Here is a 16,555-nt window from a genome sequence, read left to right on the forward strand (position 1 = left end):
GGGGACACTGAGGACAGGCACTGACTTGGGGTTCAGAGTCAGGGAGAGGAGAAGCACGGAATTTTAGAGGAGGAGAAGTTACTTATAACTAAAGGAAGAGTCTTCCAGGTAGGATTCTGTGTACAGAGAGCTTGGAAACAAAGTGACAAGCTCTCCCCAGGTCCCCCACCCTTTGGCTCCACCAGTCGCCTCCCTTCAGAAGACCCAACAAGCTCTCCCCAGGCCCCATTTCCAACTCTGGGTTTCAAAGAAGCTAAGCTCAGGGAAGTTGCTGGGGGAGGCTGAGAAAGTGGTTCTTGCACCAAATGATTTTCCTCCTTCCCTGCTAGAGTAGGAATTACAAACAGAAGCAAATACATGTCATTTACAGAGCTTCCCATAGAGGGCGCCAGGGACCAGACCAAGAAGAACCGAATTCAGACGCCGTTTGCGGGGTAAACTAAATCCCAGGGATGCTCGTTCAGGGGAACTAAATCCCTGAGCCATGATGTTTCATGCTGAGAGGCCAGAGCCTCTGAGAAGCTGATGAGAGCTACAGAAGCCCACTCAGGAGCAGTCACACACATAACCTCTCACAGACTTCCAGGGGCTTCTCAGAGCCCTGAAGTCAGTTCAGAGACGCGGGCATTAGGACCCTCACCGGCTCACCTGCCCGGCCTGTCTTGCTCAGGTATTTCTTCATCCTGTGGTTGTAAGGGAACACCGAAGTGGTGGCCCCGATTTCTGCACCCATGTTGCAGATGGTCGCCATGCCTGTACAGAGAGAGAACACACAGGGCCAGCTGAGCAGCTGGGCAAGGCCCCCACACCTGCTAGAGGTGCACACACATCTTTGCACCAGGGAGCTGGCATCACTTCTTCCCTCGCTCTCACTGCCCTTGTGGTTCAGGATTAAAAGGAGGGCCAGGAAAGAGAGGCCACAGGGCCGGAGCCCAGTGTCCCGGCTGTCAGGGTGGCTGCTGGATACGGGGAGAAGAACACAAGATTCTAGCCCTACGAGCAGAGTTCCAATTCCGGGCCTGGCTGCCTGCTCAGCAGACTAGATGGCCACCATGTGATGAGAGCTGACCTGGCCAGACCGCCCAGCTGTTGCTGTGTCCATTTGCAGGTGAGGGAACTGACTCAGAGAGGTCCATGGTCATGCCATAAAGCAAATGCCAGCAAAGGTCTTCAGGACTGGGTCTGTCTGCCTGCTTGACGGGCAGGCCCGCGTGCTTTCAGCCACACCACAGTGGAAATGTTTCTGGGCCTGGGGTTTTCCAGCTATAATACCGGAATGACGTCTACGGCCTGGACCACAGAGCCGCCCACGGAACTGGGGAGGTTACAGACGTCTTGATTGCAACCAGCACTCCAGCCCCATAGGGTTGCTGGGACATGGGTCTGTGCTTGTTGCCAACTTCCTAACAGAACGTCCATCAGCAATAAGGGCTACTTACAGGAGTGAGCCCTGCAGCACTGGAGGGTACAAGCGCCGGCTGAACCCCAGTTCTGTGGGGGTGCTGTGGAACTGAGGCAGGCAGGGAAGTCTGGACTGAACCATCTCTAAGGCTCATTCCAACTCTACTTGGATTTCTGAGGGCCCAGGCATTGACGCCAGATCACCAGGAGTGATGAGTAGGGAGGGGGCTGGCTCCCACCTGGTCTTAGAGACTAACAGGTGATGGTTTCTAACCCAAAAGAAGAGAATAAGGCTCTGACTCCAGGCAAGGGAGAGTGTGAGAATGGGGCTGCTCTGTGACTGAAGCCCGGCTCTGAGTCCCCGCCCACCACCTCCACCTTCTGTGGATTCTTCTGGATCACTCAAGGCAGCCCATGGCAATGGCCACACTGGCTCAGCCCCTAACTCCGTGTGGCCACAGGGAAGTGACCCGCCATCCTCAAGGGGCCCCAACGTCCCAGTAAATGAAGGGCCTGGACTAGACAACCTCCCCTCTACCTCTAAGAGCCCACTGCAAGTTCCCAAACTGACTGGCCAGAGCCTCATGGGCAGGCTGCGTCTACAGCTCAACCGCAGGCCCATGGGCCCACAAAGGCTGGGCACACGCCCACAGCCGCCATCCTCACCGGTGCAGGAGATAGAGTCTACTCCAGGCCCGTGGTACTCCACGATGGCGCCCGTGCCACCTTTCACTGTGAGGATACCCGCCACCTTCAGGATCACATCTTTAGGTGAGGTCCAGCCAGAGAGGGAGCCTGTCAGCTTCACGCCAATCACCTGAGTAGGTGGGGCAAGAAAGCAGGCACAGGCCCGTGTGTCACACACCACGTTCGAACCAGGAATCTACCTGCTGGAATTCTCACTTAGGCTTATTTCTCCCTGCCTCCTTCCCAGAGAGAGCTGAGCCTGACCTATGCTCTCAGCTCTTGTGGATCCCACATCTCCTACTCACCCAACCAACCACCCCTCTGCTGCCACCCTGACACAAGCCCCTCCCCACTTCTCACCTTGGGGCACTTCAACTCCCAGGGGATCCCAGCCATGACGTCCACGGCATCAGCACCCCCGACTCCAATGCAGATGCCTCCCAGGCCACCGCCATTAGGGGTGTGGGAATCAGTGCCAATCAGAAGAACCCCAGGGTATGCATAGTTTTCTAGAATGATCTGAAAAAGAATCCAAGATCTTCTGTTTAAAAGCCCTTAGCAGAGAAAGGAGCGTAGGGCTCCAGTGGGGTCTGCAAGACTGCCCCCTGCCAACACTGGGCCACTGAGTTAGTCCTAGGCACGCCTCCTGCACGGGGCCTCTCCAGTGTAGCCTAGATGAGCCAGCAACCTGGGAGACTGGTAGCTTGGGCTCAGGAACAGCTCTGGAAGTTCCTGATTGTATGACTTGGGCTAGTAACGGCCTCCCTGGACCTCAGTTTCCTCATCTGTTAGCACAGAATTAAGAATGGCTGCCCCAGGATGGTGGTGAGAACCAGATGACCTGGGAAAAAAGTGTGTGTCCTGGGACAGGCCCGGGGACAATGCTGACTGCTCAAAGGTGCTTCCGATAACACTCTGCCTCACGTGGTGGATGTGTCGAGTGTGCTTATCTGGCTTCTCCAGAGAGCGGACAATCTTCCATGGCCTGGCTCCAGCACAGGGGAGGGAGGAGGTGGCAGTGAGCATTTCCCCCCAAGATACCTGATGCAGCCACAGGGGCAGCAATCCCAGAGCAGCCCCGCCCACCACCTGAGGTGCTGGACACACTGGGGCTGCGGGGTTGCTCAAGGAGAGCTGCGGCCAAAGGGAACCATGTTTGGGTCTCAGTTCTGGCCCCACCACCCAGCTGTGGGCCCCAGGCAATGCACTTCTCTCCAAGCCTCTGCTTCCCATCTGTAAAGAGCAGCTGACAACAGTACTCCTCACTGGGTCACCGTGAGGATGTGATGGAAGCATGTCCCTCAAGCTGTAATCGGAGACGGCAGTGGCACCCCACTCCAGTACTCTTGCCTGGAAAATCCCATGGACAGAGGAGCCTGGTGGGCTGCAGTCCATGGGGTCGCAAAGAGTCGGAGACGACTCAGCGACTTCACTTTCACTTTTATGCACTGGAGAAGGAAATGGCAACCCACTCCAGTGTTCTTGTCTGGAGAATCCCAGGGACGGGGGAGCCTGGTGGGCTGCTGTCTATGGGGTCACACTGAGTTGGACACGACTGAAGCGACTTAGCAGCAGCAGCAGCAAGCTGCAATAATGCCTGGAAGAGGCAGTCTTATTTTGCAGCCAAAAGCCTTCACCTGAGATTCTGTGGTTCACCATCATATGGATTTGTGTCTCAAAACACACATATTATGGATGTCGGGGATGCTAAGTGAGATCAGAGCAGTGAAAGGCTCCTACGAATTGTCAAGACCAACTGAAAGGTGCGCAGGTTCCCTGGAATATTACAGAAATCCCAGGGCCTCTGCCTCGGGAGAGGCATTTGCTCAGTAGACTGAGCAAGGTTTGAGGGGTCTTGCCTCTTCGGAATGCAGGAAGTTAGAAGACCTGGTTCCTTCACCAGAATCGAGCCAGCTGGAAGAGGCCAACATGGAGGGAATCCCTAACAAAATCAACTGTTGCAGAGAACACTGCTTACCTGTTTCACTTCTCCAGTCCTCCTATCCTCGGCCAATACAAAGATTTAAACCTAGTTAGTTAATTTCCAAAACTCAAGGTTGTAAAAGCCTGCTCCATGAAGACCAGACACACAGAATTCATTATGACCACACAGTGTAGACTGTGAGCATGGTCCACATCGAGAAAGGAGTGGTCGGCACAGACCGGAGGACTGCAGAAAGCATCACAAAGAAGCTGGTTGTGACAGCGACCTCAGTGGTCAGCTGCATTCGGTTAGGCAGGTGGGGGTGTGGTGGGGAAGAAGTATATTTTTAGGCTGGACTAACACTGAGAACATAAAACTGGAAATGCAGCATCTATCTGCAGGAGCCACACGCACTGAGGACCTATTCTGTACTGACCTGGCCGCGGGCCCAGAGCTGAGTGGAGTAAACAAGCCACAGGCCAGGTCCCCACAGGGCACGCGTCACACTCTGTGGTCATAACGCGAAGGGTCCCGCAGGGTCACAGAGACCCCCAGTGCTGGGCACCAGAGGGCCAGGGCTGCACAGGGGGAACCAGGAAGCAGCACGGTGGAGGAGGGATCAGCCAGGGCATTCGAGGCAGAGGGAAAGGACTAAGGTTTGTTGTGGACATGGCGGATTGAAGCTGCCTAATTGTGGGGGGGAGGGGGGAAGAAGAGGAAAGCTGCACAGAGATCGCACGGTTCCTAGAAACTTTCTTTTTAAAAACCTAGGCCCAAAAGCTCCCCAAAAGGCCTGGGCATCTGTACTCAAGGGGAATGGGGGACGCTTGGATTGGGGTCCCCTTGACAAAAAGCCAAGGTTGGGTCCACTAGACTCCCTTACCCTGCAGCTGAGAGAGGCCTTCTGGCCCCTGCAGACCAATGTGACCTGCCATTCGCAGGGAGCCCCTTCCTGGCAAGGGAGAGGGTTTGAAAGGGCAGAGTGGTGATCTGTGGGCTCTGGTTTCTGAGTGGGGCGGTGTGGGAGCCCAGGCAGGGTAGGGTTACAGCCTGACTCAGCGCATCTGGAAGTGAGGCCTAGGCTGGAGGTGGGGAGAAGGGTCACCTTGGGAAGGTACAAAGAGGCAGGTTTCACACACAGGATGGAGGGCAGATGAACACACACCAGCGCACATCCCGCACGCCATTCAGCAGTCCTGAACAGACACCTCTGATGAAAGCTAATCAACTATCTCCCCAGAAACACACACACACACATGATATTCTCCTATCAAGAGAATATTCACTCCTGGGGAGACCCAGAAGAGCTCCTGGCTGATGTGGCCACATGACCTGTGGTACCTCCCCCTCCAGAACTCCAGCAAGCGGCCACAGACTCTGAGGGGCACCCCCTGCACTGAGAGGGGATGAGCCCCTGGTGTGATAGGAGACCACAGAGCGGGCAGAGCACGGGTCCCAGGGCCAGGCTGCCCGGATGTTCGCAGGAGCCGGACTCCACAATCAGTGAGCCAGATGTCCCTGGGCAAGGAGGTTTAATCTCCATTCCTCAGCTTCCTCATCTGTAAGGTGTGGACAATACAACCACCAGACTCACTGGGTCACGGCAAGCACTGCGTAAGTTACTATCTGCAGAGTGCCTATCTCATCAAGTATTAGTAATCCACCCAAGGTACGACGCTTGTGGAGAAAAGCAAAACAAAAAACACTGCAATACGTACGAACGTTCAGCAGACGGTACAGCACAAAACACGCCAACTTGAAGATGCTGGTCAGAAGGGACTGCTTTAAATTCTCACATGGACGGTGAGAATGTGTAACTTGACACAGTGAAAATTAATTTTAAAATGGAAGTGGAGTCTAACGGTTGATGAAAACATCATCCAATTGCCCGCTGAGGCCCCTGCTCGTACAGACCCGGAGGTGCTGCCCAGGTCCAAAGGACAGCGTGCTCCTCTGCCCACCCGCAAAGGCTGGCCAGGCGCTGCTTTACCTGGTGAATGATTCCAGAGCCAGGCCTCCAGAAGCCCACGCCGTACTTGGCACCTGCAGTGGCCAGGAAATTATACACTTCCTGGTTTATGTCCTATTGAGAGAAATCAATAACCAGGGCATTAGAAACAGTGTGCGCATGCCTCCCTCCCTCCACCTCCTCTCCCTGTGACTGAAATGCTGGCACTGGAAAGGCAGGCCCTCTCCTGGAGGCCGTCTACAAATAATTCCCAAAGGGCTTGGATGCCGGCCCACAAGTCTCGGCCGGCAGGCCCAGGAGAAAGACCAGGAAACAGAGACGGGGCCCAGTTCTGTGACGCATGGCCGGGGAGTAGGTCCAGAACAACCCCTTCCCCGCCCTGGGTCTCCGCTTCCTTATTTGCAGAAGGGTCCTTCCGGCACTCGGGTCCTTGGTCAAGGCCAGCAGTGAGGGGGCGGCAAGACACCACAGGACTAACTGGGACACGGTGAGGGGAGGGGAACTGCCAGAGGGAAGCAGTGGGGTGGAGTGGACCACCTGGTCCCACCACGCCTCATGTTGGGTGTTGTTTCTCCTTTGGAGCCTCGGGTGCCTTGTCTGTAATCCTGGCTAATGTTTACTGAATGCCCACTATGGAAATGGTACCACGCCAAAACAAACACCATTTTACAGACGCAAAAACAGAAACTCAGAGGTCTTGCTCAAGACCCTACTTAAACAGACAAGTCAGAGTTTGAATCCAGGCCTGTCCAGCCAGAGCCTGTCACTACATTGCAATAGGAACAAAGCTACTGCCCTCAGAGGCTACATCTCAGAACACCTAGACCGCTGTCTAACGTGTGGCAGGTGCTCAACACTTGGTAATATGTTTCATGGGCCCCAAATGAAAGACTGTCAGATGGACCATGTTCTCAACTGTAGGTTTCAGCCAAACAGACAGCAGGACGGTAACCAGTACGCCTGTAATTCAAAGGCAACTTCCTCAGGGGGAAGGGAAGGCTACCCTAGCACAAGGATATGAGGCCAATGTTTAACTGGACAACCAAGCATGTCCCTGGACAGGTGAGACCTCAGGGACAAAAGGGATGGGACCACAGGCAGAGGAGGGACTCGCTGTGGGCTCCGCTAGGCCCTCCAAGAAACACCCTCAAAGCATGCAGTCCCCTTCATTTAAACTCCAGACCAACTGGACTTTCCCAGTGGTCCAGTGTGGCTAGCACTCCACACTCCCGATGCAGGGGGCCTGGGTTCGACCCCTGGTCAGGGAATTAGATCCCACATACTGCATATAAGATCCGGTGCAGCCAAATAAATAAAGATCAGAAGTAATAATAATAAAAATAAACTGCAGACCAACCACACATCCTTCTGAGGGCACCTGTGGCTCCCCTAAGTGAAAGAGTGGCAGACAAGGAGCTTGGGTCCCCACAGCAGTCTCTTTCTGATTAATAATTAATCCGTTGGCCTCCTCATTTACAAATCAGTCACTGATATAACTGGTACCGAGGGCAGGAGGCGGGTGGCTGTGGCAGCAGCTGCTCCTGTGTCCGTGCGGGTGGCGGGGTGGGGGGCAGGGGAGACAGCCAGGTGGGCACAGAGCGCGCCGCTGTCTGCACCTGACTCAGCCTAGATGCCTCTCTGCTGGTCTCTGTGACCCTGGACACAGAGACCTGCCTCTCTGAGCTCCAACCAGAGGGGGCCTTTACAAACACATGGAAATCCAACCACTCTCCTGCCCAGAGGCCTCAAGGCCCTCCTGCTCCTGCCCGGCCCACCTCAGAGCCCCAGGCCCACAGGCCCCCTTCCAGCTCCATAAAGGCATCAGGTTTCTTCCAGCCTCAAGGCCTTGAGGAACTCTGCTCTGTCTAGAATGTGCTTCCTCATCTGTTCTGGTCTCAGCTTACATGTTACATCCTCCCGGACTCCACACACACCTTCCAGAGTCCCACACGCTTCCTTCAGAATACACGTACAGACTAGCAGTTACCAGTCTGCGTAACTGCTTAGCTGCTGTCTCTCTACTGGACTCTAAGATCCACGTTCATACTGAATCCCAGCACAGCGTCTGGCATAAAATTAACGTTCAATAAACATGGGTGAAGTAAAGCAGGAATTGGGTTCTGAGACCCCATGACTTTGTGAATCTCATCTCCAGAAGGTAGATTTTAATCCATAAAGTCAGGGGAGGGCCGACTTCTGAGGGGGATGGCCCTGCTGTGGGCAGTCATGCATCTCTCAGGCTGAAGAGGACCCAGTCCCCAGCACCGCAGGACCCCGTCGTGTTACCAGGTGCCAAGGCTGCTGCTAACGTGGGAACCACGGGCCAGCTGGCTGGACTCTGCCGGCTGAGGGGAGTCGCCGTGAGCGGGTGGGCGGGGGCGCCTGAAGGGAAAGCCGCCCTGCGCCTCTCCCAAGGGCCTGAGAGGCTGGCTGAGCTGCCAACCCTGGGAGCCGAAGCACTTTCAACTGCGCGCCCTGCTCTGTGCCCGTTGGGTGGCAGCCCTGCCAGCATTCAGCTCCTGCCGACGGCCCCCAAGAGTGGGGCCCACGTCCATGACTGGGTGGAGAGGGTGGAGGCCCAGAGCTGGGAGAGACCGCATGTTGCCAAGAGCGGGCACACACAGGGGTGCCACAGCAGAGCCTGGAGGAAGGCGCGTGAATCAGGCTTCGGAAGGAAGAGAGGGTAATCCAAGGTGTTCAGTGTGGCAGCCAGCCCCTTCCACCTCATTAAGCAAAACTCACAGATGAAGAAAGCCCACAGGGGTTATCAGTCAGTGGGAGCTGGGAGAAGGGTCTGGCCCTAGCCTTACCCCCGTGCAGTTGTGGGACTGCACACAACTTGGATGCCTCAAGTTTACCAACAGTGACACTGTTCGCCCACCTCCCTGCCAAGGTCCCCAGGGGCCTGGCAAGAACACGAGTGATGACTCTCCAGAGTAACTGGAGACAAGGATCAGAACCTGCTACCTGCACCATTTACCTCATACTCTGTTGTATTACAGAAAAAGGACCCGAAAAGAGTACCTTTAGTATGGTTAAGCCTGGGGATGATTTTTGCTTTCTCTAGGTTTTCTCAGTATTTTCTAACATCTTCACAAAAAGCAAGTGGTGTTCTTAGACGCAGAAGAGAACAACAAGACTAAACCAGAGTCCCTTAGAACTGGGGGGCGATGCCCTCATTCAAGGCCGTTGCCTCTCGCCCCGCGTCACACCCACTGCCCACCTCCCCACCACCTCCAGCTCACCTTGGCCCGACGCAGGTCTTTCTCCCCGCCGAGCTGGGCCTCGATCAGATGGTCACAGTGGATGGTGGACGGCACGGCTACCTTGGGCAGGCCGCTGCTGATGAACTGCAGCATGGCCATCTGGGCCGTGGCATCCTGCATGGCCACGCGGTCAGGCCGCAGCCGCAGGTATGTCTTGCCCCGCTCGATCTCCTGGTTGGCCGGGTCATCCAGGTGTCCATACACGATCTTCTCTGAGAGGGTCAGAGGCCGGTTCAGCCTGGCAGGAGAAGGGGGGGCTTGCCTGGTTCCGGCTGCACGATCCTGTCTGCCCACAGTCAGGCCCTCTCAAGTACAAGGCAACCTCGACGGCGGCCAGGGAGGGCACCCTGCGTCCGAGGTGGAGATGAACCGGTACCCCCAGCACACAGCACAGCGCCTGGCACTCACCGGGTCCAAAATCACTTGAGGAATGACAACACCACAAGAGGGGGAGGGTTTTCTTTTTTTCCATAAAGGATATTTACTTTCCCATGCGTATTAAAGTCCTATTATCTGATGAGCACTTTTTTTCATCTATGTCTCATCGTTTAATCCTTACTGTAGCCTTGTCATTTAATAAAACGACCTAGAATTAACGGAGACTCAGAGGAGTGATGTTCAAAGCTCAGGTTCGCAGGAGGAGTCTCACCCTGGATCCTCTACATCTCTTGGGCCACAGCCACCTCCCCCGTGCAGTCGGCCCACCGGGACAGAGAATCCGCCCGGCGACGCCCTCACCCCATCCTCCCCGCCCTGCACCCACAACCCTCTACCTTAGGTGCTGGAGGCCTCATCACCCTATTATGCAAAAGCCTTCCCCATCAGCCTTGCTTGCTCTCACCCCACTAAGACGGGCGAGGCTGCCAGCTCTCAGAACAGAAACTGACGCCAGCCTCACGAGACCCTGTTCCTAGACCCTGTTTCCCTGTGGGGCCCACCCCTCCCTTCCCGTCAGGGCCCCTGGGGAGGTGCAGCTGCCTTCTCATTTCAGCCTCCATGCCGCACACTGAGCTCCCTCTGTGGGGGCCACCTCTCACCACCCCTACCCGCTCTCGGCATAGTCCGTCTATGCCTCACACTCTGCCTTCCGCCACTCGCAAAGCTTAAGCCAAACCTGGTTCAGTTCAGTTGCTCAGTCATCTCCGACTCTTTGCGACCCCATGAATCACAGCACACCAGGCCTCCCTGTCCATCACCAACTCCCGGAGTTCACTCTTCACGTCCATCAAATCAGGGATTCCATCCAGCCATCTCATCCTCTGTCGTCCCCTTCTCCTCCTGTCCCCAATCCCTCCCAGCATCAGAGTCTTTTCCAATGAGTCAACTCTTTGCATGAGGTGGCCAAAGTACTGGAGTTTCAGCCCCAGCATCATTCCTTCCAAAGAAATCCCAGGGCTGATCTCCTTCAGAATGGACTGGTTGGATCTCCTTGCAGTCCAAGGGACTCTCAAGAGTGTTCTCCAACACCACAGTTCAAAAGCATCAATTCTTCGGCGCTCAGCATTGTTCACAGTCTAACTCTCACATCCATACATGACTACTGGAAAGCCAAACCCAAGGCCTCCTCAAAAGGGCAGAGTTCCACTCATACCCAACAAACCACACACACACACACAAAATTGGACTCAGAGTCAGGGGCTCTGGGTTTAGACCTGACCCTATTACTAAACCCACTGTGTAGCCAGATAAGCCAGGGAGCTCACCAGTCCATCTCTAAAGTCCAGGGCTGGTAATGGAAACAGATAACAGTGTTTATACAGCACACGTTTTTTAAACAGCTTCACTGAGGTATAACTGGTGTGGAACAGACTGCACATATTTAAAGCCACAACTGATCAATTCTGACATATGAATATACCCATGAGATCGTCACCACGTCAAGACAACACACACATCCACCACCCCAAAGTCTCCTCTTTTCCCTTTATAATCCCTCCCTCCTGCCCCCATCCCCCGGTAGCCACTGATCTGCTTTCTGTCATAGTTTTGTCCTGGCGCTTTTAGTGCTCAGGGCAGTGCTGGTCTATATACATCTATACTTGGATGTACAGAAGTCACTTTATTCTCACCACACAGAGGAGCAAGCTGAGGCCCAGTGAGGTGAAGAACCTTGGCCCTGGTCATGAGGTAGCGAGTGGACGAGCTGGAAGGCAAGGAGCCACTGTGGCCTTACACTGTCTTCTCAATAACACCTGGAAACTCAGGGTCCAGCCCGGCCTGTAGCCAGTGCTCCATTCCTATCATCACTGCTACTGCTGTTACCAATACGACTCTGCGGGGAAGCAAAGACAGGCCCTTCTGCTGGCCTGGGTTCCAGCCCCTCACCCCCAAGTTGACTTCACCCCTTGAGAGCAAGAGCTCCCTAGGCTGCTGGTTTTGTGAGCAGCAGCAGAGCAACTGGCAATTCTGAAAGCCTCTCAGCTCTGCTGTCATGAGAACTTGAATAAAAATAGGCCTGGCCTGGAGTACAGCCTGCCCCCTTTAGTGGAGCGTCTCCCTGGCTGGTGAGCAGGCAGTGACTCACCACGCGGAGCACAGCCCCTCTTCCTGGGTCCCAGGGGCGATGAAAAATAGCACATGGGCTTTCAAACCAAAGACCTTGACAGCAAATGCCTGAAGCTGTATAAAAAAGCTAAGGACGAGTTCATCATCACATTTCTGTGGGGATTAAGTGAGGACGGCAAAATGGATCCTCAATGCCCATCTGTTGCCCCGCTTCACTGAGTGACAGAGACTCGGTTCCCAGGAACAGAATCAGGCTCCTCTGTCACAGGGTGGAGGAGTCGCCCCCCATGCAGGCCCCCTGGCCCTCCAAAACACCCTCACATCTATCCTAATCCTTCAGCATCTTCCTAGAAAGGCTCCACTTCCGCCTTCTTCTCTCTATGGAAGGGTCTCTCAACGGTGCCAGCACTGACAGTTTGGGCCAGATGACTCTTTATTGTGGGGCTGTCCTCCACACTGCAGGCTATCTGACCATATTCTGCGCCTCTACCCACTAGCCAACAGTCAACTACCACCCCACCGCGGAGTAGGACAACCTACAATGTCTCCGGACATTGCTAAATTTCCCTGGGGGACAAAAATCAACCCCTCACCCCCACCCTCAATGAGAACCACTTCTCTATGACAACAATGAAAATGGAACATCCCTAGTCTGTACTAATCTGGAAAATGCCCCAAGTTATTGACTGGACTTTTCTGGTTGGTGCAGGGCTGGAATAAAAAGGCAGAGGAAAAATTTTAAGGGGAGAGTTAATTTCGCTGATAAAAATTAAAACCAAAAAAATTTAAAACCAAAATTTAAATCAAAGTTTTTTGATTAATTTTTTGAAGCAAAGACAAAATGGTAAAGACTCTTTTGTCAAGTTATGTGAAAGCAAGCTTCTGTGTTACTTCTCCCAAGTAGGGGGAGGTGTTTTTGCAGACTAAAGGAAAATCCATTCTTTTCCCACTGAGCTGTGATCTGAGAGCTCTAAGAATAAATAAAATAGTGTTTTCTGGGGAAAAAGTATTTGTACAAGGTCGCAGAGTGATGAGGACAGTGGTTTCAACCCTGGCTGCAACCGGGAAAGTGGCCAGCACTCCTCACAGTCTGGTGTCGACTCAGTCACCTGGGGCTCCTGTGGAAACTGCAGATTCTGACTCAGTGGGTCTGGGGCGGGGCCTGAGGTTCTCTATGTCTAACAAGCCCCCAGGGCTGCTTGCTGATACTGACGCTGCTGATCCATGAGCCACATTTTGAATAGTAAAGTTCATACCACCTGAATCAGATGAACACCCTTGATGGACAATAAGAGGTCCTTATTGTAATTAGGTGATGCTATGCTGGAGGCTGTTGGAGATAAAGACTAAGATAGTCCCTGACCCTTAAAACTGAGGTGAGGATACCAGTAAGGCAGAAGCAAAGTGGCAACGGGGAGCACGTGTGGTGCAGTGGCCAGAGCACTGGGTGAGGTCCAGTCACTCCCTCACTGTGTGGCCCTGTCCACCTAAGCCCGCTTGTCAGCTCTAAGTGGGGATTCTGCGTGTACTCATATTGGTTCTCTCGTGCTGCCAGGGCCATGTCACCCGACAGGCAGGTGTGCAGCTCTGTCTGCAGTGATTCAAGCTCCAGGAGCAGTGCTGCTTGATATGCAGGACCAGCCCACATCCCTCCTCTTGTGGGATCTCATCCATCTCCTCTCCTGAGCCAGCATCCAGCCCAGAACCTGGCACTCAGAACAGCAGAGCAAGACGGCTGCCACTTCACCACATGGGCAAAGAGTGGTCCAGAAAAAAGGGATGCTCTAGTGCCCATCTGAGCCTCCTTCTGAGTCTCAAGGTTGAGCTCTCTCCCGGGCTGACGGACCAAAGAGGAAATATATTAATTCTGAAGTCCCTGGACCTGGCAGATCCCAGAGGAATGGCCCAGGGCCAGTTGTCTATTCTGGAAAGAGTAGCTGGGACGTTCAGGCCACAGCACCAAAGAGGGCCTGAGATCTTCTCTAGGGCTCACATCTCCAGGCTTCTCCTTGGCAGAGAGGGCGGAAGGCCCACCAGTGATCCGGAACACCCTTCCGCAGCAGGGACCACTATGCCCTCAACGCCTAGATCCTGCCACCATCCTCCTCCGCCAAGCACCTCCTACACTGTCTGAGGGGCAGGAAACACCAGAAACACCAACCCCTCTAACAGTCTCCACAGCTCACCCTGCAGCCTTACCGTTTGCGGACAATGTTAATGTTCTTCTCGAGCAGGTCATAGCGGATGTACTCGTTGGGTTCAAAGTGGCTCATGGCCACCTTGGCCCGTTGGCACAGGACTGAGGCCACATGGTACTGCCGCACACCCAGGGCTTTCTGCAAGAAGAAAGACAACAGCGACTGTCAGCAGAGTATTTAGGGCGCTGCACCCCAAGGGACGGCGCAGAATGGTGAAAAAAGCAAGGAATTAGTGTCAAGAGCTGTTAGGTGACTGCAGCCTCAGTTTCCTCGCGTGAGCACCGGAATGATACAGCAGCCACCAGAACACAGCCTGTGGTAGGAGAAAGTGCAAGGGATTTATAGTCACAATGGCTATTTATAGTCACAAAGTCGAGTTCTAGCCACCTGAGAAAACCCTCCATCATCTGAGGGCCAGAAGAGATGGGCCATGAGCGCACAAGCAGCTGTAGTGATCACATAGCTGCCACTGGGAAGGCAGGACGAGAACGTGCGTGGAGGCTCTCATCGAGCTCTAAAGCACCACCCAAATTGTACCTGCTGTCCTACCTGCTCTGTAGGTCCCTTGAGGGACTTTATTTGTCTTATTTATCTCTATCTGGACTACCTGGCACATTAGAAATTGAAGAACAGCTGAAGTGATGGAGAAATTAGTGAGGAAAACCTGCACATGAGCTTCCGATGGCTCCTCCTCCCTTGAAAGGGTGGTGGCTAACCCTGGGACGCGCAGCAGACTTACAGCTGGCCAGAATGTGGCATAATGATGCTACGGGGCCTCTGAGACCTGGCCATAAAAAGGATAACTTCCACCCGGCTCTCTCTGATTGCTCTAGGGCAAGACACCACTGCAATGAAAACATTTAGGCAGTCCTGAGAGAGGCCCGCCTAGAGAGGAACTAGACCACCTGCCAAAACCCAGCATGACCTTGCTAGGCAGGTAAACACGCCATCTGTAAGCAGGTGAAGCGCTGCAGCCAAAGCACAAGCAGCAGATAACCAGGGGCCTGGCCAGCAATCTGGACTGCAATTTATTGAGTGAGTCAGAGCCAGAACAACCCGGCCAAGATGCTCCCAAATTCCTGGCCCACAGGAACTAGGAGCGAGAAATGTTTACTGTTGTTTTAATCCTCCAAGTTTGGGAGAAACAACCTATTAATGTAGCAGCAGATGAATGATTGTTAAGTTGTCAGGTCTGTTAGTTCATTTTAAACCGGATGACAAACTTCACAGGGTGCACTATGACCAAGGAAGAATAAATGAACCCAATGAAGTGACAGAGGGAAGGAACAGCAGGGCTCCGGGTCTAGCAGCTCACACCTTGGGCAAGGAAAAGGCAAGGCTCAGGCCACCGCCCTGGGTGCCCTTCTGTAAGTCACCCTTCTGTAAGAAACCCTGCTGACCTCAGCATCTGAACCACTACGAGTACGTAGCGGCCACTCCCTGTTCAGGTCACCTAGTGAGGAGAGCAGACCCCATTAGGAAACAGCACCCCACCCCCCCGACCCAGCACAGCAGGAGGGACCTCCCAATGCAGACTTCAGATCCACTTGCCCTCCAGCTCAAAATCCACCTGGGACTCTACTCCCCGCCCTTCTTCTAGTGGGTGAAGAACCCGCCAATCAAAGGGCTTTTTTTGGGCGGGGGGGGGGGGGGGGGCAGTACATCATGTGGGATCTTGGTCCCCTGACCATGGAGCAAACCATGTCCCCTGCAGGGGAAGCATGGAGTCCTGACCACTGGACAGCCAGCAAAGTCCCAAAGGACTTTCAGCAGTCTGTGCCGAGGAGGAATGTGGGACCCCACAGGGGCAGGTAATAATGCCGATTGGAAAAAAAGGACAAAACAGTATGTTCATGTAGAATATAACTTTGGGATTAAAAAAAAGGAGTATTAGTGAGATGAGCCCCGTGCTAAGCACTCCACGCACATCATGTCCGTCGAGTTCTCACGGTCACCCGGTGAAGTGGCGCCGATGACGAGCCTGTTTCCACAGTGAGGCGACTGAGGCCCTTGGGGAGTGACCGAGGCCACAGAGCAGCCACGAGGACCCAATCCAGCCTGACTGACCCACTTTCCGCTAATGCCCCAGGCCCTCCCCCGAAGCTCTGCCCCTAAAATGGGGATCAATTCTACACTGTTAATAACAACTGAATCACCTACATGCTCCGTCCTTAATCATGATATGCTCTGCTTACCAACCACGTGCAAACGTCTGCTCCCAACTGCCAGCTGCCCAAGAGGACCTGTTCTGAGGGACACGTCCTAGGTCCTCACTGTCAAACATGGTAGCCGCCAACCACACGTGACTGAGAGGTGTGCCCCGTGTGGCTGAGGAGTGGAATTTTTTAATCAACTTTAATTGCCACATCAGATGACTCAGGTTTATATATTAATAAGGATGGAAAAAGTTTTTAGGAAGCCTGTTTATTAAGTCATTTCTTCTAAAAAGATATCTGCTGCTAAGGTGCTTCAGTCATGTCCGACTCTGTGTGACCCCATGGACGGCAGCCCACCAGGCTCCCCCGTCCCTGGGATTCTCCAGGCAAGAACATTGGAGCGGGTTGCCATTTCCTTCTCCAATGCAGGAAAGTGAAAAGTGAAAGTG

At 54.0% G+C, this 16,555-nt stretch overlaps 1 protein-coding gene across 1 annotated transcript in view; it reads right to left on the bottom strand.

Annotated features, from left to right (window-relative positions):
* The window catches only part of ACO2 (aconitase 2), a 48,166-nt gene that overhangs the window by 8,325 nt on the left and 23,286 nt on the right, over positions 1-16,555 (bottom strand). Inside the window, exons 2-7 of the mRNA XM_006068902.3 lie at positions 13,952-14,088; positions 9,227-9,485; positions 6,003-6,095; positions 2,449-2,607; positions 2,068-2,218; positions 649-753 (exon numbers count right to left, since the gene is read on the bottom strand). Of these exons, the coding sequence (XP_006068964.2) occupies positions 649-753; positions 2,068-2,218; positions 2,449-2,607; positions 6,003-6,095; positions 9,227-9,485; positions 13,952-14,088 (904 nt within the window). The remainder of the gene's footprint in view (positions 1-648; positions 754-2,067; positions 2,219-2,448; positions 2,608-6,002; positions 6,096-9,226; positions 9,486-13,951; positions 14,089-16,555) is intronic.

This window comes from Bubalus bubalis, chromosome 4, assembly GCF_019923935.1.
Source record: "Bubalus bubalis isolate 160015118507 breed Murrah chromosome 4, NDDB_SH_1, whole genome shotgun sequence".
In the NCBI taxonomy this organism is placed as follows: Eukaryota; Metazoa; Chordata; class Mammalia; order Artiodactyla; family Bovidae; genus Bubalus; species Bubalus bubalis.